The following is a 23,686-nucleotide window of genomic DNA, read 5'->3' as shown; positions in this document are numbered from 1 at the left end:
TCAGGGTTCTGGAGACCGGAAGTTTGAAATCAAGGTGTCAGCAGGGCTAGCTTTAGGGAAGAATCCTTCCTGGCCTCTTCCAGCTTCTGGTGGCTCAGGCATTGTTGGCTTTGGACTGCGCCACTTCAGTCTCTGCCTCTGGGATCACATTACCTTCTCCTCTGTGTGTCTCAGCTCCCCCTCTTCTTTCTCTGATAAAGACACTTTTAGGACTTAGCGTGTGTGCATGCTAAGTCGCTCAGTTGTGTCCAACTCTCTGTGACTCCATGGACTGTAGCCCGCCAGGCTCCTCTATCCATGGAATTTCCCAGGCAAAAATGCTGGAGTGGGTTGCCATTTCCCCCTCCAGGGGAATCTTCCTGACCCAGGGATTGAACTCACGTCTCCTGAAGCTCCTGCATTGCAGGCGAATTCTTTACCACTGAACCATCCGGGAATTATGCAATTTACAGCCCATCCTAAATCCAGGACAATCTCATCTTGAGATCTGCAAAGACTTTTTTTTTCAAAGGAGGTCACTCTCTCAGTTCTAGGGTAGGGACTGGGATATAATCTTTGGGGGGACGCTGTTCAAAGTGCAACTTCTCAGTGTGAGATGGGGGTTAAAGTCCTGGTGCCTGCCTTCCCTGGGCCCACAGTTACAAACCTGTGGTCCAGTCTGGCCTCTGAGTTGTGAAGAGAACGCACTTGAGGCCTAGGAAGGGATGGAGAGCTGGCTCGTGTAACGGAGGAGAGGACCCCGGCTCTCTTCCCAGTCCTAGCGGACTGGGGTGACCAGGATGACACAGGAGAGAGTGCTGTGAACTGCAGGGGCCTGGGCAGGCTCTGGGAGGAGGCAAGAGTGAGCCTGGCTTTGGGGTGACTTGGAATCCTCGAAGGAGGGGAAGAGGAGTGCTCGTTTGTGGGCATGGTGTAAGCCATCAAGGGTACCCCATCAGCCCTGGAGTTTTGCTGAGCAGTGACCGTCTTGATGGTGGAAACAGCCCCTGTCTTCTCGGAGAGAACTAGACTAACCAGGGTGGCTGGCGGTGCCGGGCAGTCAATGTCTGGATGGATAATATAGCCGAATGCTAAGCTTGCTGATAGCGTGGGGCCAGGGAGTGGCGTGAGCGAGGAAGAAACACCAAAGCCAGGAAGAACAGCCGAGAAAGGAGAGGATGGTGGTGGGGCTAGGCGTGTGCTTTTGGTGGAGATTTTGTGTCCTGGGGAGCAGTGATCTGTGCACATGCTGGTCTGGTTCCAACTCATTGCCAAAGCGGGACTGTGGATGGTTGGGGCAGAGAGGTTTTTGCTTTGGTGCAGGGTCTTAATTTTTGTGAGTCACAGTGGAGGGGGCTCTGCAGGGAGGGGGCTCTTTCAAACAGGGGCACAGGCCTCGCCAGGCCTCACAGGTCGTTTCATTCCTGTGGGCAAACCTGGCAAAGAGCCCTCACCCCACCTAGTTCCTGTTCTTCCCAACTCAGCCCCAAGGAGTTAACACCAAGGAGTCCTGGACATGCATGTGCTGAGGTGGGTGGGGCATGGATCCCTCCGTCAGGGAGCTCACAGACAGACAGGAGCCACTATCGAGGAGAATTTGGACAGTGCTCTCGGGGCGGGGGTAGACCAGATGTCACGGGAGGCCCTGGGAACCACTAGAGATCACAGTTCCGGGCACTCGGCCCTGGACTTTCTGGCCAGTTTAGCAGCTACTTGACCTCTCTCTCCGGCACTTCAGGCTTCTTTGGATGCATGGTTTGCACCCGGAGGTATCTTGCTGGACAGCCCCTGGTGAGAGGCGGAGCTGTGCCAGGTTGGGGTCCCTGCACGGGCTTTCCCTGCCGCCCTTGGCCATGAAACTGATCAATCCGGAAGTGAAGTCAAGTCACGGTGGGGCCCACTAACTGATTGCAGCCCACGGACGTGATTTTGTTCAGCCGCACAGCGTTTTTAAAGAGGTTGTTTTGCTTCGTTTGTGCCAGCATTTAAAAATCAAGAGATTACATATTAAAAAATAAAAGATCCAGATTTCTCCCCGAATCTGCACAGTTCCCTCTCCGGTCGTCCCTACAGGGCCTCAGGGAGGGTTGAGCTTTGCAAGCCAGGATTTTGTGCCCTCTGTCCACTGAGAAGGAGGTGTGCCTAGGGCTTAGAGAGGGTCCCCCCAGGGGTACTGCGTTTGAGGAACTGATAGTACTGGTGGTCGGGTGTCAGAGTCTGGGGTCCCCTTGGCTTCCTCTTACATCCAGCGCTTCACAACACATACTCCCCTGGCCACCCACCCACTTAGCCACCCATCACACCCTGGTCTTCTGAAGGAGGTTCTGTCTATAGAGAAGAGGTGAGGGCTCTTTGGGAATTTGGAGGAAGGAAGACTGACAGGAGGGGATGCTCAGATGCCCTGAGAATTAGGGGAGGAAACGGGGGCGGGGCTGGTCCCTGTAACCCTGGGTTACTGGGGCTGCGAGGTGGGGAGGCGATGGGAGAGACCCTGTGCGTCGCTGAGGGCCCAGGATGGATGGAGCTGGTGAGTGTTCCTGCCACGTGGGCCCCTTCCTGCTCTGGTCTTTATAACCGGGAGCAGCTGGTTCTCGTTTGCAGTGAGGCTGCAGGGACCATGGGGCTGGCCGCTTCTCAGGCACCGTCCCCAGCACCTTGGAGGGAGTGGACGGACCCTGGTGGAGATGGCGGGGGGCCAGGCGGAAGCGCCAGGCTGTGTGTGGGGTGGGAGTTGGGTGGTCACCGTCCCACATGGGCCTGGGTCCGGCTGGGGCAAGTAGTACAGGGTGGAGGCAGATGCCACCGGGGCCGAGGACTGAGAAATCCACAGTGGTGTGGACTTCGCCGGGATCTCTGTGGACAGCCATGTGGTTAGAACCCTGGGCCTCGGAGGTAGATGAGTCTTCCGGCTCTGCTGCTCACTCCACGCTGCCGGGCACGTTACTTAAGTGCCCAGGCCTCAGTTTTCCCATCCGTATCAGGGGATTGTAGCGTTATTTACACTATGGGGTTAGGGTAGGGAGCAAATGTGGCTGTGCATGGTCAGCCCAGTGCCTTGCCTGTTGTTAAACGTCCCAGCGTTGGCTGTTCCTGCTGACATTGATATGATGGCGTCATTCCCATCGCGATTCTTACTGGCTGTTGTTATTCGGGGCATCTCCCATCTGATGGGCTTCCTTGGTGGCTCAGACGATAAAGAATTTGCATGCAGTGCGGGAGACCTGTGTTCGATCCTGTGGTTGGGAAGACCCTCTGGAGTAGGAAGTGGCAAGCCACTCCAGTATCCTTGCCTGGAGAACTCCACGGACAAAGAAATCTTTGGTGGGCTGTGGTCCATGGGGTCACAAAGAGTCAGACATGACTAGGCAAGCAACACTTTCACTTTCCCATCTGTTGGTGGTGGTGGTGGTTGCTGATGCTGTCCGTATTGGGTGGAGGTGATGAAGGGTAATTGTGGCCATGACAGGAAAAAAATCAAAATCCGCTCTTGAGCTGGAGCATCCTTATAGAAAATGTAGCTGGTGGGGCCACTGCCATGTCAGGACAGAGAAGTCCTCCAAGCTTCAGTCTTTTCTGTCTCTCCCAGAACATGTGGCTGCTCGTGCCTCAGCCCCTAGTAGAATGGGACTGTCACCTTTTCTTCCTGAGAGGTGAAAGGGCACAGGAGTCTTCCCTCTTGTACCCTTGTCCCATCTTCTTCTGTGAAACAGGCCGTCGCTGTAGCCTCCCCGCCGGCTGCCTCCTTTTTTTTTTTTTTTTAATTTTATTTTATTTTTAAACTTTACATAATTGTTATTAGTTTTGCCAAATATCAAAATGAATCCGCCACAGGTATACAAGTGTTCCCCATCCTGAACCCTCCTCCCTCCTCCCTCCCCATACCATCCCTCTGGGTTGTCCCAGTGCACTAGCCCCACGCCGGCTGCCTTCTGATGCTCACCGCTAGCAGGATGTTTCCAGATGTTCCCCAGCCATCTGCTCATCACCTTCTCCTCGCTTTATCTTCCAGCCTTGAAAAGATCTTTTGAGGTCGAGGAGGTTGAGACGCCCAACTCCACCCCACCCCGGAGGGTCCAGACGCCCCTGCTCCGGTCCTCTGTGGCCAGCTCCACACAGAAATTCCAGGACCTGGGTGTGAAGAACTCAGAGCCTGCAGCCCGCCATGTAGACTCCCTGAGCCAGCGATCCCCCAAGGCCGCCCTGCGGAGGGTCGAGCTCTCTGGGCCCAAGGCTGAGCCTGTGTCTCGGCGCACCGAGATCTCCATCGACATCTCGTCCAAGCAGGTAGAGAACGCCGGCACCGCCGGGCCGTCCCGGTTCGGGCTAAAGCGGGCCGAGGCGCTGGGCCACAAGACGCCGGAGCCTGCCCCCCGGAGGACGGAGATCACCATAGTCAAGCCCCAGGAGTCAGCCCACCGGAGGATGGAGACCCCGGCCTCTAAGATGCCCGAGGTGCCCGCTGCCCCTGCCCCTGACGCAGCCCCCAAGAGGGTCGAGATCCAGGTGCCCAAGCCAGCTGAGGGGCCCGCCTCCCCCATCCCACCCCAGAGCCTGGAGAATTCAGAACTCGCCCCGATGTCTCAGCTGCAGAGCAGGCTGGAGCCCAAGCCCCAGCCCCCCGTGGCCGAGATCCCACCCAAGAGCCAGGAGGGTGAGTAGCAAGGTGCCAGTCACCTGTGCTGTGATGACTTGGGGAGTGGGGAGCTGTATTTGCCTTGGAATCTTGGAGAAAGAAGCTGAATATTGAGTTGAGGGGGGGCTTATACTTCTGAAATCTCAGGGGCAAGGACTGGGGGGCTCTTTCTGTCCCTTAGTGGACCACAGTGCAGCAAGTTGGATTTCAGTTAGACTCTGCAAAGAATCTCTGGGTTGTGAGGGTCCCCTTTTAATTGGTCAACAGGGTCGTGGTGTAACCATGGCTGTGACCCCAGGATGTGGGGGCAGGAACCAGGACAGGCTCGTGTTGGGGTGGGATGGCTGTGAGACCCCAGGACAGGCTCTCACGGTCCTGGTGGTCGGTGGTCCCTGGGCCTTGGAGAGGCAGGCTCGGGTTCTAGAAGGGTGACAAGTGCCCTGCAGGTGCCGCCAGGGCAGAGGCTGCGGGAGGTAGGAGGAGGCGGTTCCTGCACTGGAGGGTCTTCCTCCCAAAGGAGGGAGGGTTGTGCCCAGACTGGAAGGGAAGATGACAGCGTCTCATCTCTGCACGCTAGGGTTTTCAGGGCTGCCAGGAGGGGTCCCAGGCCAGGGAGCCCCGTGATTCCTGCCCATGACTCTGTTCAGGGCTCTTCTGCTGGCTGGGGGGCGATTGAGGGCGTGGCTACTGTCCTTGGAGGGTCCAGACCCAGACTTGTGCTCACGGGGAGCTCACAGGGGACATGATGCTGTCCCGTGAAACACCATTGCTGCCCCCTGCCCCACAATGAGGGTCTTGGCCCCACAGGCTCTGTTAAGGTGCCGGCTGAGCTGTGAGCCTGATGAAAGCTGGGTCCAGTTGTAATCCTGGGACTTGGAGCTCAGTAAATGTTCAGTAAGTATCCCTTGGGTTGGACAGGCAGAACATTCTGGGTTTTTGATTAACCTTTTAAAAATTATTTTTCATGGTGGTAAAACACATAATATTGACCATTGTAGCCGATTTTAAGTGTACAGTTCATGCATATTAAATACACTGTGTTGCTGTGCAACCGTCTCCATCCATCTCCACAACTTTTCATCTTCCAACTGAATCTCTGGCCCCATTACCTTCCCCAAGTCCCCAGCACTTGGCGCCCACCTTCCCATTTTCTGTCTCTATGAGTTTGACTACTCTGGGTCCTTCCTGTAGGTGGAATCCTGAATATTTGTCCTTTTGTGTCTGGTTTATTTCACTTTGCAAGTCTTCAGAGTTCATCCATGTTGCAGCAGGTATCAGAATTTCCTTCCCTTTCCAAGGCTGGATAATATTCCATTATATGCATAGACCACACTGCGTATCCATCCATTGGTTTTTTGTGTGTGTGTGTGTGTGGGTACTCAATACATATTTATTGTTTTGAAAATTCCTTTGAAAGCCGATTTCTTATTTTTTCCTTTTTAAATTCTTTTAATTGAAGGATAATTGCTTTACAGAATTTTGTTGTTTTCTATCAAACCTCAACATGAATCAGCCGTAGGTATACGTATATCCCCTCCCTTTTGAACCTTCCTCCCAGCTTCCTCCCCGTCCCACCCCTCTAGGTTGATACAGAGCCCCTGTTTGAGTTTCCTGAGCCATACAGCAAATTCCCGTTGGCTATCTCTTTTACATATGGGAATGCAAGTTTCCATGTTACTCTTTCCATACATCTCACCATCTCCTCCCGTCTCCCCGTGTCCATTCTCTATGTCTGTTTCTCCATTGCTGCCCTGTAAATAAATTCTTCAGCACCATTGTTCTAGATTCTGTGTATGTGTGTTAGAATACGGTATTTATCTTTCTCTTTCTGACTCACTTCACTCTGAATAGTAGGTTCTAGCTTCATCCACCTCATCAGAACTGACTCAAATGAGTTCCTTTTTGTTGCTAAATAATATTCCATTGTGTATATGTACCAAACTTCTTTAACCATTCATCTGTCTGTGGGCATCTAGGTTGCCTCCGTGTTCTAGCTATTTTAAACACTGTTGCAGTGAACAGTGGGATGCATGTGTCTTTTTCAGCTTTGGTTTCTTCAGGGTTTATGCCTAGGAGTGGGATTGCTTGGGTCATATGGTGGTTTTATTCCTAGTTTTTTAAGGAATCTCCATAATCCCATCTTCCATATTGGCTGTATCAATTTACATTCCCACCAACAGTGCAAGAGCGTTCCCTTTTCTCCACACCCTCTCCAGCATTCATTGTAGACTTTTTGATGATGGCCATTCTGATCAGTATGAGGTGATATCTCATTGTGGTTTTGATTTGCATTGCTCTGATAATGAGCGATGTTGAGCATCTTTTCATGTGTTTGTTAGCCATCTGTATGTCTTCTTTGGAGAAATATCTGTTTAGGTCTTTTCCCCACTTTTTGATTGAGTTGTTTTTCTGGCATTGAGTTGTATGGGCTGCTTGTGTATTTTGGAAATTAATCCTCTGTCAGTTTCATTCGCTATTGTTTTCTCGCTTTCTGAGGGTTGTCTTTTCACCTTGCTTAGTTTCCTTTGCTGTGCAAAAGCTTTTAAGTTTAATCAGGTCCTATTTATTTACTTTTGTTTTTATTTCCGTTACTCTAGGAGGTGAGTCATAGAGGATCTTGCTTTGATTTATGTCATTGAGTGTTCTACCTATATTTTTCTCTAAGAGTTTTTTACAGTTTCTGGCCTTACATTTAGGTCTTTAATCCATTTTGAGTTTATCTGTGTGTATGGTGTTAGGAAGTGGTCTGATTTCATTCTTTTACACGTAACTGTCCAGTTTTCCCAGCACCATTTATTGAAGAGGCTGTCTTTGCCCCATTGTATATTCTTGCCTCTTTTGTCAAAAATAAGGTGCCCATAGGTGCAGCGGTTTATTTCTGGGCTCTCTGTCTTGTTCCATTGATCTGTATTTCTGTCTTTGTGCCAGTACTATACTGTCTTGATGACAGTAGCTTTATAGTGTAATCTGAAGTCAGGAAGGTTGATTCCTCCAGCTCCATTCTTCTTTCTCAAGACTGCTTTGGCTATTTGGGGTCTTTTGTGTTTCCATATGAGTTGTGAAGTTTTTTGTTCTAGTTCTGTGGAAAATGCCATTGGTCACTTGATTATCCATCCATTGTTGATGGACACCTGTGTCCTCCTACTGCTTGGCTGTCGTGAGTAAAGCTGCTGTGAACTTGGGTGTACAGATATCTCTAGTTCCTGCTCTAAGTTCTTTCTTAAAAAAAAAAAAAAAATTATATATTTATTTGGCTGCCCCAGGTGTTAGGTGCAGCATGTGGGATCTAGTTCCTTGACCAGGGATCGAACCCAGGCCCCTGCATTGGGAACAGGGAGTATTAGCCACTGGACCACCAGGGAAGTCCCTAACTTTCCTTTTTAAATGAGAATTTTCCCGTGGTGATGGGGACTTGTGATAGGGTGAGGGTAGGGGTGTTGGTGGAGCAGCCGCTTTCTTCTCAAGGCATGCGTTTGACCGAGAGGGTCGGGTGGGGCAAGGGGCTGACTGAATTTCCCGTGACGCTGGGCGACAGTCTGGCGGCAGGACCAGAGGTCCCTTCCAGCCCTGCTGTGAGTGTGTGTCTCCCCAGACGTGACCCTGCAGAGCCACCCCACCCTCCAGGCACCGTGTCAGGACACATGGCCTGTGTTTGGGGAGTGGCCGGGAGGCCGTTTCCTCCTGCTCTTCTGTTGGTCTAGGGCCTTTGCTGCCGGATGCGGCTCGCTCCTGGGGGTGAGGTGTTCACGCTCAGTTGAGTCAAACAGGATGTGACTAGGGAGACGGTCGTCAACCATCCAGCTGTTGATGAGACTTGGCCCTGGATACCCGAGGAGATGGTCCCACTCTGGGCGGGAGGTGGGACAGGCAGGGGGTGTCCCCTCAGGGTTGCACTGGCCTGGGTCGTTAGGGTGGGCAGGGTGGGGCCTCAGGCACGTCCAGAAATGTCTTCCTCCAGCAGCAGACACTGCTGGGATTTAACCAGGAAAAGAGGGGTGGGGAGGAGCCTTCCTGGCTGAGGCCCCAGTCCAGAGGTTCTGGGGAGCCTAGTGTTGGGGCTGGGGCTGTGTGGCTTTTCCAGGGGAAAGAATTTCAGTGTCTGAGCGGGGTACCGAAGCCCAGACCCACAGCTCCTCTGTGCAGATGGGCGTCAGGCTCTGCATGGAGAGGTCCATGGGCCAGGGCGGCTGTCCTCTGTCCTGGGGGGTCGGTGTACATGCCCGTTGAGTGTGTACCTGTGTGTGAATTCACATGTGTGCTGAGCCTGCTCCTCCATGTCTTACAGGCTGGGTGGGGAGGCAGCTCCCTGAGAGCAGTGCTCACAGGCTGAGAACACTTAGATGTATTTGAAGCAGGCGGGGGTTGGACAGATGCTATCGAGGAACGATGCTTGGGTTTGGAGGAGGTGAGGGCTTGGATGAGTCTGTTTGGGAGAACGCTTTCCATTTAAAACAGCACTTCAGAAGTCACTGTGGGGCGAGCCTGGAGGTAACACAGGGTGAGACGTGGACTGGGAGGAGGAAGCAAGGCCTGCCGGGGGCTGGGGGATTCGACCTTCACCTGCTCGGCCTTGTGCGTCCAGTCCTGAGGTCCTGGGCAAGTGCGGGTGACGGTCAGAGCCTGATGAAGGGGTATTCCCAGCATTTATTGTTGGGGCTTCTGGGGGACCCCGACTCTGAACGCCCCCACTCCTAGTCCCTGTTCTTAGGCTTCATCGGTTTTTTCCTTCCTTCCCCTCCCCTGATTTTGGTCTGTCCAGCCTCTCCAGGCACCTTGGCTTCACTTCCTGTCCATCTGTCCTGCAGACCTGGCGCTCCCATCCCCTTCCACCCTTCCATGGGTGGGGGGTGGGGAATTGGATTGGCAGCTCCCAGAAGCCCCCTACCCTGCAGGCCCTGCTCTGACTGCTCTCCGTGTGCTCACTACCCGTCCCCTCCCCGGGGCAGGGGAGCAGCTGGTGCTGCAGGGGCAAAGGATCAGGGAAACTGGGAGCTCTGTGCCCTCTGATCAGACTCAGCCCTCTGCCTCCACCTCCAGGAAGCCTTCCAGACTGTGACATGGTTGCAGGACAGGGTCTCCTGGGACCTCAGCTGAGTTGCTCTTAGATTGACCTCCCTAAAGTACAGCACTAGTAAAATCTATGTCCACTCTGAGTCTTCACTGTTCATTTGCCGGGGTGGCCCCAAGTGGATTCACCGTCTTGTGTAGCTCACACCTCTCTGCTTCCCAGCTCTTCCTGCTCTGGTCCTTTCATGGTCTCCCATGCAGGGACTTTCAGGGACCCCATGGGACCTCCCCAAGGACCAAGCAGATACTTTTTGGGTCAACCGAGAACCCACAGGTCTGATCCACTCTGGCGTGCTGAGTTCTTCGTTTCTGAGATTGATGATGCCTGTCCGTGGACTTGGTATCTCCATTCTTGCTTCTTTCTTGGACTCTGGGTGGGAGTGGCTTTGCCTCCTCTCCCAGGTCCCTGCTCTGCCCCCCTGCCCCTGCCTGGGTGGCTCTGGGTGGGGATAGGCCCCAGGACCCAGACCCACGTCTGCCTGGCGGGCTCCTGGCTCTGCCTCCCCTGGGAGCCACCCCCCTGGCTCCACCAGCCAAGTTTCCCCGAGGCTGCCTTATAAGGCGGGCACTGGCCGCTCACTCGTGGGTCTGGTTCTTTGCCGTCTCTGGATGCTCACTGGGGGCTGTGGGAGAGGCCGGGGTGACCGGACAGAGTGACGAGTGGAGTGTCCCCAGACTGGCGCCCTGCTGAGTACTTGGGCGTGTCCTGGCTCGAGTCCACCGGCCTACTGGTTCTGAGCCACCGCTTCGCGTCACCCCTACCCCACTACTTCCCAGTCTCAATTTCTTGATCTGTCAAATGAGAGAGGAGTGGGCCCTGCTGGCCCAAGTAGCAGGGAGAGGGGTGGTCATGGTCTGAACACTCCGGTGCAGCTGCACCTGCCCAGCCCCCAATGGCCAAGCCAGGTGTGGTGCCAGGGGTCCCTTGTGATGTGGCCATGACCTTGGGGTGGGGCAGACGCAGCAAGAGTCTTGGTAGGGTCTTCCTCCGACTTAAAACCTCTGGAATATCCTTGGTCATGCGTAGAGCCTTGAGGAAGGTGGACATCAGACCCCTCCCACGCCTCTGGTGGTGGGTATGGCTTTTTGGCAGACCAGGTGAGCCTGCCGCCTTCCAGGTGTACCTGGGTGCCTGTGTTGGGAACTGGGGCAGAGCAGGGAAGAACCTGTTTGCCCACGTGGGGAACCATGGGGACTACAAGCACAGGACCCAGGAGAAAGCAACCCACCTCCCTTGCTGGCCTTCCCAGCTGTCTGCCAAGCCCAGCCCGGTGGTGAGGGGTAGGAGCGAGGGTGCATCCAGGGAATGCAGCCGAGCAGCTGTGGAATGCCTTAAATAGAGCCGGGCACAGCTGCGGGCGCGGGCTGGGCAGGCAGGCAGGCGCTGGCTGCAGGCGGGCCCCCGCTCTGCCTCCCTGCAGCTTGCAGGCTGTGGCCCTGACCACCCAGCCTGGGATGGGCCCCGGGATGGAGCTGGGCGAGGCCTCCCGGGTGCCCGTCCTGAGAAGCTGAGCAGCTGCCAGGAGAGGGGCTGAGTCCGTAGCTGCGGCCTCTCAGGCCCAACAGCTGCTGGGAGCCAGTGTCTGCACAATGGGGCTGCTGTCCGGGGGACGCGCTCGCTCCAGACAGCCACGCTCTGTGGACAGAGGATGCATTCAGCGTCCTGGGGGCGGGGGCAGCTGGGACCCCTGCCCGGCGCCCCGCAGGGTGGGCGGCCCTGCCCCGACCCCAGGTTCTGACAGGAGGCCTGAAGGATGGTGCCACGTGGTTCCCGGTGGCCCAACGTGATCAAGTGTGGACCCAGGGCTGCGGGTCCGAGAGCTGATGGGGGGTGGGGGAGGGGATCCTTCTCTGGTCTAGGTGTGACTTCCTGTCCGTGTTTTATCCGATTTGGCTTTCCTTGCCCCAGGCCTTTCTGTGGTGTCACAGGAGCCCCCTGGGATTCCAGGGGTTCCCAGACTACTGGTTGTAGTTAATGAGCAGGGGCAGCTCGTACCCAGGACTGAGCATCCAGTTCTCTGAGCAGGGGGACCTCCCCTCCCTGTTCCCAGGCTGCCACTGGGCACACCCCCTCTGGAACCCCAGGGTTCTAGGGAACCTGATTTGAGAACCCCTGCTCTGTCCAGTGCAATTCAGAGAAACCCGCGCTGGCCCCAGCAAGGAGTTGGGAAGCAGAAGTGGCCTCGGATATCACCTATTCCATCTTCCTCCTTCTAAAACAAAATGTTCGAGCAGGAAGCCATCCGGGAGGCCTTGTCCACTTGTCCGTGGGAGAAGTGGCCCTCAGGCTGCCTGTCCTGCCCTGGTCTGATGACCTGTGCTCGCTGAGTCCTTTTCCTTGTTGAATGGGCCTAACTCCTCCTGCACAGTGTCGTTAGAACAAATGTGCTAACACGTGAGGACCGCCAGTGTGGCCCCAGCCCCCCGGGAGGTTTGGTTAAACAAGCTCACAAACGAAAACCAAATGCAGCTTATTTAACGAACAGGCGCGGTTTGGCCTTGCGCGCTGCCCCTTTATCCTGAGCCTGTGGGTCACGTGCCGCTCTGTATTCCTGGTCCCCTTTGCCCTCTCTGCCCCGTCGCCTTTTCCTCTTCCAGTTCTTAAAAGCAGTGCATGGCTGTTGGTAAAAGAGAAGACAGGGTCCCATGAAATGTGAAAACGAACCCTTTCCCCAGGAGAGCCCGTGTGGTCAGCGGGGCGTGCTCTATGTCCTGGATTTTGCTCGTGTGTGTTTTTCCCATTTAATGACACTGTGGGTTTGGTGCGTTCCTTGTAATAGCTGTGTCCTCGGCCGTTACGCAGTCCCGCCCTTCTTGTCCGGCTTCATCTGTGATCAACAAGGCTTTATGAACATTCTCATGCTTATATGAGTGCGCATGTGACTTTTGGATAGACCTCTAGGGGTGGAATTTCTGCACCAAAGAATATTGAAAATGTTGGTCTTGTTGCCACGTTGGCATCTAAAGTAGCTCCATCAGTGTTTCATGGTGACAGTAGAGAGGTTGACCCTTGCTGTGGGTGGGGAGGCAGAAGGCTGTCTGATGGGTGTTTTATCCTGTGCCTCTCTTATTAGGTGAGGGGCCCAGTAGCTTTCCTCTCTTTACAGGTCAAGGGCCCGCAGTTCACTGTGAACTCTTGTTCCTGTCCCTGGTTTACTTTCTCCCCAGCTGGGTGGTTAGTCCTTTTCTCGTTGACTTTTCTTTTAAAGAGCTCCTATACACCTTTGTTGTAGCTGTCGCCCGTGTATTTCCCAGTCGTTGACTTTTAATTCTAGTGTGCTTTTCTAAACCGAGATTTTTGATCCCTTAGGTTGTCAAGTTTTTTCTTTTTCTTTTCTCTTGCAAGGGTTTATGTCCTGCTTAGAGGCCGCCTGCATTCCCAAATCATAGGGCAAAAATTCACTAAAGTTTTCTTCTGGTACTTTTATGGTTTCATCTTTAGGTACTGAAATCGTTAACCCATTGGAACTTATCTGGGTTTGCGGTGAGAGGTGGGGACGCACAGTTCTTACACAGATGATGCACGTGTGAGCTCGGTCCGCAGCGGGCGGGTGTGTGCGCCTGCTCTTTCTATCAGTTTTGGTGTCAGTGTCTTGCTGGCTTAGCAAAAATAATTTGGATGCGTTTCTTTCCCCCTCCCTCTGTATTCTGGAACATTTTAAGCAGCTACAAAATCATCTCTGTGTTAAAACTTTTAAAGAATTCACCAGTGAAACCATCTGAGCCAGATACTTTTGTGGGAGACTTGTCCTTTAAAAGGTCTTTTTTTCCATAGGTTCGTTTGAATTTGGGGGGGGGGTTCTTCTCCTATTTTGTATCTTTTTTTCTTTCTAGAAAGTTATTCTTTAAGCTGTGTAAAATTCCTCAGGGGCTTCCCTGGTGGCTCAGTGGTAAAGAATCCGTCTGCCAGTGCAAGAGTCGCAGGTGTGACCCCTGATCTGGGAAGATGGCACATGTTGAGGAGCAGCTAGCCTGTGCACCACAACTACTGAGCCTGTGCTCTGGAGCCTGCGAGCCGCAGCGACTGAGGCCCACGCACCCTAGAGCCTGTGCTCTGCAGCAAGAGCAGCCCCCGCAGTGAGCAGCCCGTGCACCACACCTAGAGAGTAGCCCCCCACCCCCACTGCAACTCGAGAAAAGCACTCGTGCAGCAACAAAGACAGTGCAGCCATGAATAAATAAATAAACCAGAAATTTAAAAAAAAACCCTCAGATTGTTCAGGGGCAGTGACGTGGAGGGGGGGACTGGGGTCAGGCCCCCGTAATTGCCACCATCAATCTGTGCCCCTGAGCTGCTTCCCCAGGCCTGGCATTGTCTGCAGAGGAAAGTGTGCATAGGTGCCCAGGACATGGCCCATGGCCTGGGGACACTCCCCCTGAAATACACAGACAGTGCAATGTGACATGTGTTCTGAGAAGGACGAGTCCAGAGGCTTGTGGTACCCTGAGCAGGAGGCCCCCCAACCCCGCCAACAGAGACTCTTGAAGGCAGTGAGTGGGGGAGGTTAGGGAACCTTGGTCTTGAAGAGGGCAGAGTGGTCCAGGCAGGTGAAGTGCCATTGGCATGCTGGAATCCCAAGTTTGATGTTGCCCGGAGAGTGGTTTTCAAACTTATTTTGGACTGTAGCCCCCAATAAGAAGTATGTTTTACACCACAGACCAGGACACACGTGTGTAGATGTGTGTGTGTGTGTGGTGTGTATACAAATGAAACAGTATTTCCATGGAGTAATTCTTCAGGGGTGCGCCTGCTGTGCCCCGATACTTGCTGTGCTTCTTGGGTTGGGTGGGGGAGCTTTACTTATTTTCTAAAAACAGCTCTATTAAGATCCAGTTCACATACCATTCGGTTCTTCCATTTAAAGCATACAATCCGATGGTTTTTAGTTATTTACGGGATTGTGCAACCATTGCCACATCCAATTTTAGGCCGTTTTCATCACCTCGAAAAGAATCTCTGTACCATCAAGCTGTCACCTCCTCTTCCCCACCCCGTTTTTCCCAGGTCTAATCAGTGGCCACCTTTCTGTCTGCAGGTTTAAACATTTCTTAGAGTTGGGGTCACACGACCTGTGGTCTTCTGTGACTTGCTTCCTTCCCTTTGTGGAGCGTTGCAAAGTTCCTGCATGCTGAACTCCGAACCGCATCCCTTTTCCTAGCTGAGTAATATTCCATTTATGGACGGAACACATTGTGTTGATCTGTTTGTCAGTTGAGGGACATTTGGGTTGTTTCTACCTTTTGCCTATTATGAATGTGTTATTTTTAAACATTAAAAAAAAATGGCTGGTTATGACCCACTAAATAGTTTTCAGGACCTAGAGTTTGGGCTAACGCACATTAGCCGTGGTGAGGGCTAAAGAGGCCAATGACGCAGGCGAGGGTGCTCTGGAATTACTCGTGGCACCAGGAGCCTGTGACTGTATCCTGGCTTAGATGGTGGGCTGAAGGAGGGCCAGCTCAGAGATGGGGCCAGATGCTGTGTTGTGGGGCCCATCCATCAGAAGTGTTTCGCCAGGGCCTGGTCAGATTTCCTAGAGATTATCATGCCAGGAGTGTTTGTTTATTCGAGAAAGGCTGAGAGATGACATGTGCCAGGCTCTGTTTGCAGCACTAAGGAATGTGCGGATGCTGTACGTACAGATGAAAACCCCGTCCTCCTGGGGTGATGTGCTCAGGGGAGGAAGCAGAGGATGAACAGAGCAAACAGTGACATAACGCACGTTAGCCGTGGTGAGGGCCAAAGAGGCCAGTGACGCAGGCGAGGCTGCTCCGGAATTACTCGAGGCACCAGGAGGCTGTGACTATAACCAGGGTGGTCCTGGGTTGGAGGTCATGGGTGTGGAGACCTGGAGGTCGGTGGGGAAAGCAAAAAGAGCAGGGCGGAGATTGGGCAAGTGAGGCACTCACAGAGTTTATGGGGGAGGGGGCACCCAAAAAACTTAGGAATCAAGAAAAATAGTATTTTCATGCAGTGCTTTTCAGAATCACAATCATGCAAGAAAATCCTAGATGAATAAATGTCAGTATTTTCTTGTTTATTTATTTATGGTTGAGCTGGGCCTTTGTTTCTTCATGGGTGAATGGGGGCTACTCTCGTTGCGGTGCGCGGGCTTCTCATCTCGGGGGCTTCTCTTGTTGCAGAGCACAGGCTCAGTGCCCGTGGGCTTTGTAGTTGTGGCACTGGGGCTCATTGGTGTGAGCCTAGGGTGTGCAGGCTTCTGTAGTTGTGGCCTCGGGCTGGTCGCCCCCCTGTGCCTCAGTTTCCCCACTTACCGAACAATCTCATGGAGCCGTAGAGAGAATGGATGTGAGGGCCTGGAGCGTCATGACTATGCCCTGAGGGCTACTGTTTTTATTTTTTAAATTATTATTATTTTTGAGCTGGGCGCACAGGAAGTGCTTATTACTAAATGCTAGTTGTGGTTATTACTACCTTCTGTGTCCCTGGCTGTCGCCCGGTGCAGCCCCGCTCCAGGTGGTGGGGGGCCGGTGATGGGGGGAAGGCCCTTGATGATTTGCGGAAGGTAAATAGAGGCTGCTTGAGCCTTGAGGAGTGGGGAGGAGGCAGGTGTGTGGGGCTGCGGACGCGGCCGCAGGACAGAGAGGAGATCGAGGGGGCCCAGGTGGGCTCTCAGAACTGGGCCCTGGGGTGGGGCAGTGATTCTGACAGACGGATCAGTTTCCCCCAAGTTCACTGTGCTCTGAGACAGAAGCCGCCGGAATAGAGTCCAAGTCATGAAATCAGAAAGGGGCTGAACCTTGGTGTGGAGTCAGCTATGGAAACAGTGTATCCTTGTGTGTCTAGAATTTCCCATGGAATGGGAAGAAGGTGGGGATTTCTAATTGAAACTGTTAGGGAACTCCTGATGACTTTAGACCAGACAGGGGATGTCAAATGGAAATTAATTATACAGAAGCCATTAGTGTTGCACAAATGGTTACTATCTTAAAAGTAACATATACATACGCATGTATATATTCTTGTTCCTTTGGGGGTTTTCTTAGGTATACCCCCATACTTTATTCCCTAACTGCAAGTATCTGAATATTCTTCAGTCCCAAGTCTTGGGGTTCCAGGAACCAGCCTTCCTGGTGGGTTGGGGTGATTCCCCCCCACCAGCAGAGCGCCTCCTGCAGGCGGCTTCGAGTGTTGGCCGGGAAGGTTGAAGAAGATAGTCCGCTGTGACCGCTGGGTTTGTCCTGTGTCACGAGGCGCCAGGTGGGCGCTCGGGTGACCTCCCATCGGTGGGACCCGGTGGGTAGGGGCTGCTCTTCGGTCCTCCGTTTCCCGGTGGGGGGTGGCACCTGAGATCACCCGTGCTGGAGCCCCAGCTCTGAGGTCGGGCCGCCCCCACGGCGCCTTTGTGGCCTCTTGTCTGCAGTGGGTGGCCTTGCCCTGCTATGGACGTGGGCGGTGACGGAGCAGCCCTGCCCCACTGGGAGTCCCGCTGCAGGGCACCCTCTCGTGGGTCCTGGGCTACTGATGGCGGGAAGGCAGTCCTGACAGGCTTCAGTTGCCCCCCTGGTCTCCAGCTCTGCTTGTTCTGCCTTCTGAGACCCTGAGGATGCAGCAGGGTCTCCTCCCTTCCTGCCTGTCCCTTGAGGTTTTCATGTGTTCCTCCCAAAGCTCCCTCCTCCTGGGGGCTCCCCGAGCCGGCAGAACAGCAGATTCAGTTCCAGACGGCCTCTGCGTGGTTAGGCACTGGCGGGAGCCCTGCCCTTTATCTGAGCCCTGTGGATCCTGCCTTCCATGCAGGGCCGTGGGACTGGCTGCGAGGGGCGTGTCTGGTCTGAGATGAGGCTCTTGTGGCTCAGGAGGAGCTGGAAATCATTAACTGTGGTGTCCACAGCCCAGAGTTGGGGAGGGCTACCTGTCACGTTCCAGGGAGCTGCCTGCCTGCCTCTGAGCTCCCCACCCTCCCACCCCCCAGTCTCCTGGTCCCTGGACTGCAAAGTCCAGCCCGAGAAAGTCCTCTCTCCTCAGTGTCTCCAGGCCCACTTCCTCTCGTCTGGCCCTGTCCAGACTTCACGCCTCGCCTTACTTTCGGCAGAGCAGAATCCAGAGACCCTGGGAGATCCCCGAAGTGGGCAAGAAGGCTGCTGTGTGAACAGCGGGGCTCTGGCCCCTCCCTGGGCAGGTCACCCTTGCAGACGCAGCCTCAGGCACAACTCAGCGAGTCCTCTCTCTCCTCTGCCTGGGGACGAGGAGCCCAGCTGGGACGGGGGGTAATACCCATGGTCATCATTGTCATTGGTGACCCCAGGGCACGCCTGAGTCATGACGTAACCGCTGTATGCTCCCTTGGAGTCAGCTTCTCTGCACAGTCTAGTAGCCCAGCCCAGAAAGGGGCTGTGTTTTCACCCCCAGGCTGAGCCTCGCTCCTTAGTTCTGGCCTGAGGCCGGCTTTCCTGAGGTCTGTGGCTCCCTGCCCATTTATTTACCTGCTGAGTAATGCCTATCTAGTGCCTGATGGGTGAGGCACCCAGGGCTCAAGTTACAGAGAGTTGGGGCACCTCCCGAAACACGGCCCTGCAGCCGCAGCCTTCCACCGCCCGCCTGGGTTTCAGGCACCCCCAACTCCTATCAGGTAAGTTCAGACTGGCGCCCCAGGACGTGGGGGCCCTGGTTTTCTGGTGTGGGGCAGGGCTGGGAGGCCGCGATGGAGGAGGGTGAGTGGGTAGGTACGTCCCCACTTCTTTCTGTGGCTGTTGGGGGCTGGTAGGGGCAGACCTGGCCACTCTTGTGTCTCTAGGGAGGGTGACAGGCGGTGGGCAGGCTTCAGGGCCGCTGTGTGGAAGAGCTGGTGCAGGAATGGGGCAGACCTTGAACCCCCATCCCAGCTTTTAGCGAGGTGGGTGATTTATTTAGTGGCTCTATCAATGGACTTTCTGTTCAGCCGAGAAAGCCTCGGTCAATGAATTGGAAGTGGCATTTCTTGATATTGAATTTAGCAGCAAGGCTGCCTCCGCCCACGTCCTTGCTTATTATGCATGCTTGCTCAGGGCAGATACTTATGCTCTGTGGCTGGCGTGGGTCCCCAGGCCTTGGTGCTTGTCCCCATGACGCCTGGGCAGTCCCACCTGTACTGGCCCCACCTGGGCCTTCAAGCCAGCGAGACTTCTGGCTCCAGGGGTGGGTGATTCTGTTATAGGACCCAGAAGGTCCAGTGTGCTGATGAGGCTTGGTTGGGGCCGGGGGACTGTTCTGAGCCACCTTCCTGCTGCGTGGGTGGTGGGGCCCTGGGTGGGTCCTCCCTGTCGCCTGTTCCTTCCTCACGCACGCTCGGCTCCTCCCTTGGCTTTCTCCTTCTCCCCTTGCGGCAGGCCAGCTGGCAGAGGCACCTACCGGATGGGGCTTGACACTAAAAGACTTTCCAGGTCCAGATCCCGGTAGCGACAGGTAGGGAAATCCTGATCTCAGCCAGGGAAGCAGACCGAGCAGTTGATAATAATGACTGGCCTGACCACTCCGGCAAGATAAGGCTGGCATCTGGGTGCCCCGTTGCTCCCGTTTTCCAGATTAGGAAACCAAGGCACAGGGAGCTCCGGCCACTTGCCTAAGGCCCTACAGTTGTTAATAATCTGGATGTGAACCTTGGGAGAGGCTCTCTGTCAGCCCTGGCCACCCCAGGGGTGGGGATCAGGGCTGACCCATGAAGCTGGGTCCCTGCCCCAGAGCTTGGGCTGGGATGTGGAAGAACCCAGACTGGGACCCTCCTCTGGCCTCCTCCTTTCAGAAGGCAGAACGAGATGATGGAGTGAAAGAAAACTCCAGTTAGAAGAAATGAGGGACTCTGGGACTCCCCCGTTTCCTCTAGCCCCCTACCTGTCCTGGAGTTTAAAATAATTTGTCGGGGAAAGCGGGAACAGATTGGAAGTCCCGTTTCTCCCTGCTGATCACAGCTGCAGGGAGCTTGCTATGGCTTGCAGCCCAGCCCAGCCCAGATCCGCCCAGCCCTGCCTTCCTCATCTTCCCTCCTCCTCCTCCTCCCTGTAAGACCAGCTTGAGTTCTGCTGAAGAGCCAACGGGAGATGTTCAGGCTGGGCTGGGGGAGGGGGAGGAGGGGAGCAGGCGTGGTGTGCCTCCTTGTTGGGGAGGGGCTGACGTGAGACCCCCGGTTGTGGTCTCCTGGTGGGCCCTGGAAGAGGGGGAAGACTCTAGTCCCTGCCTGCCGCGTTTGCTCCCTGGCTCTGGCGGTCCCCGTGGGTCCCAGAGCAGCTTTTTTGTATACAGCAGGGCCTCTACAGGCACTCCAGGGCCATTGATCTTTCTGGAGCTTGGAGTGGTTTTGCCTGCTTGAGCTGAGCAAGGCGCTGAGATGGGTGGAGGAGGGATGCGTGAATGCGGGCGCCTCTCCCTGGGGGCTTCTAACTGCACTAGGGCCCGGGAATGAAGTGGACGAGTCTTATTCCCAGGGGTTGGCTCGGGTCTTGATGGCCATTACCTTGGACAGCCCAGGGTAATGTCCCTTCTTGCTGGACACCGTGGGTGGGGCCCTCAGGACAGAAGAGAGTCAAGTGGAGAAGCAGCGAGAAACACAGCATCTCCACTCTTGTCAGCACTGCCTCGGGGCTGGGCAGGGCGGCCAGGACAGTAGCGGCCACAGCGTGGCTTTCTGGGAGGTCAGCCCATCAGCATGGCCCAGGGGACTGGGAGGGGTGCTTCTGTCTCCACTTCCCCTCATTTCTTGTCTGGGCCTTGGGAGCAGGCCCCCACATTTCTGCCTGGGAGCTTAGGGTGGGAGCAACCAGAGAGAAAGCAGGGGCTTAGAGGAGCCAGGGGACCCTGGAAAGGCGTCTCCCCAACCCCTGTATACCCCTGCAGCCCTCTCTTCCCCAGGATTGTTTGGGGCTGGTCCGAGGAAGCGAGCCTCCTGGCTTCATGGACCTGGGGACCCTGATACCCATGGGCTGAGACCCCGTGGCAGAGCTCTTACTACCTGTTGGGTCTGAGTTTTACTCTCCAGGTCTGTGTTTCCAAAGCGGGGCGGTTACCTCTGAATCTGAATGCAGCTTCCTGGGCCCAAATCCAGTCTTTAGGGACCAGCGTCTGTGCAGGAGGCATGGAGGCAGCAACTCTGCAAAGAAAGTTACTAACCTGGCTCTGACCCCTCCCCTGTGCCTTTTAACGCTTTCCCCTCCTCCCTCTGGGATCCTTGTCAGGGCTCAGCTCCATGGCGGGCACTGGGGAGACCCGTGGGCTCTGAGGTCACATCTGCCTCCTGGCCATGCCGTGGGTAGATGAGAAACTTCAGTCCCCTTGAAAGTTTTGTGTACAGGTTACTTGGGAACCCACCAGGTCAACCCTCATCCCACTCTAAAAGATGGTGAACTTGATGCAGTGTTTGTGACCATATGACCGTGTGTGTGCGTGCGTGCGTGCACATAGTCTGCCCAGGAGGCTTTAGCCACATGGTCCCAGGCCAGGTCTTGATGGGGGGTTGGGGGTCCTGGTGACCCCCTCACTGTGCCCTTCCACCCCGAGATGAGCCTCTGCAGTGAGGACCCCTCCCAGCACCACGTCCCCCACCGTGTAACTGCCACTCGGTCATGCTACAGGGAAGCTTTTCCAGGGAGCCAGCTGTCACATTTGGCCTCTGTTTTTTGTTTTTGAACAGGAATGAAAGGAGAGAGTGACTAAGAAAGTGTGTGGGGGTGAGAGAGTCGGGAAAGGTCAGAGAGAGGGGAGGAAAGATCTGGAAAGTCCGGCCATGTGCTTGGGAAGCAGGTGCCAGCTATGAGATCATCTGGAGGTGGCGTCCTGCCCCGGGCCCAGCTTGCAACCAGGAGCCAGCGTTCTGCAGGGGAATCGCCCGACGGGGCTGGAAGCGAGGCCTGGGAGCCTGCCCTTGGCTCGAGCTCTGCAGCTCTTGAGAGCTGCGCAGATTTGTTTCCATTTTAGGGACACTGTGGGGAGGCTGTCACTCCCTTCCTAGCCTTTATTAATATTTCATTAATCACAGTGACCGCTCACTGTGTACTTACACGCTCCAGTGCCGGCCTGGAGGCAGCTTTATGTGCTTCATGGGATGTATCTGCCCAGCAACCTTAGAAACAGTTGCTGTTGTGATTTGTAAAGAAGGTACCAAGGCCCAGAGAGGCTAAGTCGCTTGCCCCTGGCCACACATCTGGGAGTGGCTGACCCAGCTCTGGATGTGAACGCAGGGGCTGTTTGACTTCAGAGCCAGGGCTGGTTTGGAACTAGGTGTGTGGTTTCTGTGCAACTCTGGTAGCCTCTGGTCGGCCACCTCGACTGAGGCCCCTTCTGCAGGCAGTTCCAGGACAGTGTCCCCACAGCTGAAACGGACCAGGAGAGGTGGTGACTGTAGGCAGAGTTGCTGTCTGGGGGGGTGGCCACCCCGGGGACACAGTCACATCCCGTCTCCTGGATCTATGGAGCCCGCAGGTGTGGGTCAAGGGCTCCCCGGCTGCAGGAGAGGGCCCCACAGCAACAGACCCTGGGAGTCTGGCCTGTAAAACCCAGAGGCTTCCGGAGGCCTGTGGCCCAGCTTCCTGTGCAGCTGGGTCCTCCTGCACACTCAGTCCTCAGGCGGCACGACCTCCCACAGCCGGGTCCATCTTCCCAGGCCCGGCGCACATGGTGCGGGGTCAGCGCTGCTCTGGGAGAGGGAGGGCAGGGCTCCAGGAACAGCCCGGGTGGGGGTGGGGTTGGGGTCACACTTCCCGGGAATGGAGGGGGAAGTCACTCCAGGCAGAGCATCCACTCTGCACGCTGGACGTCCGTAGGCCGGCAAGCCACCTGCCTCCCCAGCTCTGCACACGATCTGCCAGTTACCCGGCCATCCACCGGTCCTCCCGGCCAGCAGACGCACGCACCATGCTCAGGGTCTGTGTGTGGAGCACATCCCTCTGTCTAGCTTGGAGCTGTGAAATTGTAGGGTTTGCCCAGCTCTGCCGGGCTCCAGCCTGTGTGTCCTAAGGTATGAAGTGTGATGCGAGGGGAGGTGTTCCCTCTGAGAAGTTAAGGTCTGTGAGCGCCCGTGGGCGGGCGTGGCAGAGAACCACATATCCAGATGAGCCAGGGTTCTGGGGGGACAGGGGAGGGAGGGGAGGTCCTCAGTCACCTCCTCAGCCCCAGCCCTCTCTGAGCTGTCCTGGGTGCCTTCCACCCCTCTCAGCACAGCCGTTTCCTCCTGAGTCCATACCCCGGGCCTCCTGATCGGGGAAACAGCACCCTCTCCGCCCACTACATTGCCTGGGCCTCAGAAATTTGGGACTCATCTGCCAGGCACAGCCCCCTCCAAAACAGACCCAAATCTGTGTGCTCCTTGTGCCCCCCTGCTGCAGCCCCAGGCCTTGCCTGGGCAGATGGTCCCCCCCGAACTTCCCCTTGCAGCTTGCTCCCCACAGTGGCCCACAAGGCCCTCCCACCTTCCCCACAAGCACCCACACCTGTAATGTTTGTGAAGGGCACCTCCTGGATGTGTGCAGTGGCTGGACGCAGTGGGTCTGGCATTGGTTCAAACCGCTCCTCAGCTTAAACCTCCCAGTGGGTGCCTACTCCCTGCTCATGGGTATGCAGCCCTCTGGCCTGGCTGCTCCTGGAGACACAGAGGTTTGTCCCCAGTGAGCCTGTACCTTCCTGGGATGTCATTCCCCAGATCTTTTCCTGGGTCCCTGCTTAAATGCTTTTATGCCTGCTTATGAGCTATCCCTAGACACTTAGTGCTGATTTGTTCCCATGGAGTGTGAGCTCCATGAGGTCAGGGGAAGCTGGCCCTGTCCCCAGGCCCTGGCATGTTGGTGGTGCCCAGGTCATGCCTGTTGAGCACTTAGCGCGAGAGGACTCTAAGGGTAGGGTCTGTCCAGCTGGAACAATCAGGGAAGACTTCCTGGAAGAAGTGGCATCTGGTGAGCCCTGGAAAGTGATGAGTTTTTCTGGTGCCAAATTAAGACAGAAGGTTGAGGGGCATTGTCATAACTCGGCGGACAGCCTTGAGCAGCGATGGCTGCTGGTACATGGCTTGCTGGTGGCCGACACAG

The 23,686-nt window shown here is 55.3% G+C and overlaps 1 protein-coding gene across 5 annotated transcripts in view; it reads left to right on the top strand.

Moving 5' to 3' along the window:
- Positions 1–23,686, top strand: part of SEPT9 (septin 9) — a 179,502-nt gene that overhangs the window by 94,411 nt on the left and 61,405 nt on the right. For all 5 annotated transcript variants that reach the window (XM_027518528.1, XM_027518530.1, XM_027518529.1 and 2 more), the window contains one exon: positions 3,989–4,630. In XM_027518528.1, coding sequence (XP_027374329.1) covers positions 3,989–4,630 — 642 coding nt within the window. The remainder of the gene's footprint in view (positions 1–3,988; positions 4,631–23,686) is intronic.

Source organism: Bos indicus x Bos taurus, chromosome 19, assembly GCF_003369695.1.
Source record: "Bos indicus x Bos taurus breed Angus x Brahman F1 hybrid chromosome 19, Bos_hybrid_MaternalHap_v2.0, whole genome shotgun sequence".
Taxonomy (NCBI): domain Eukaryota; kingdom Metazoa; phylum Chordata; class Mammalia; order Artiodactyla; family Bovidae; genus Bos; species Bos indicus x Bos taurus.
The sequence above is the reverse complement of the archived record's forward strand: the minus strand, read 5'-3'. Positions and strand labels throughout refer to the sequence as shown.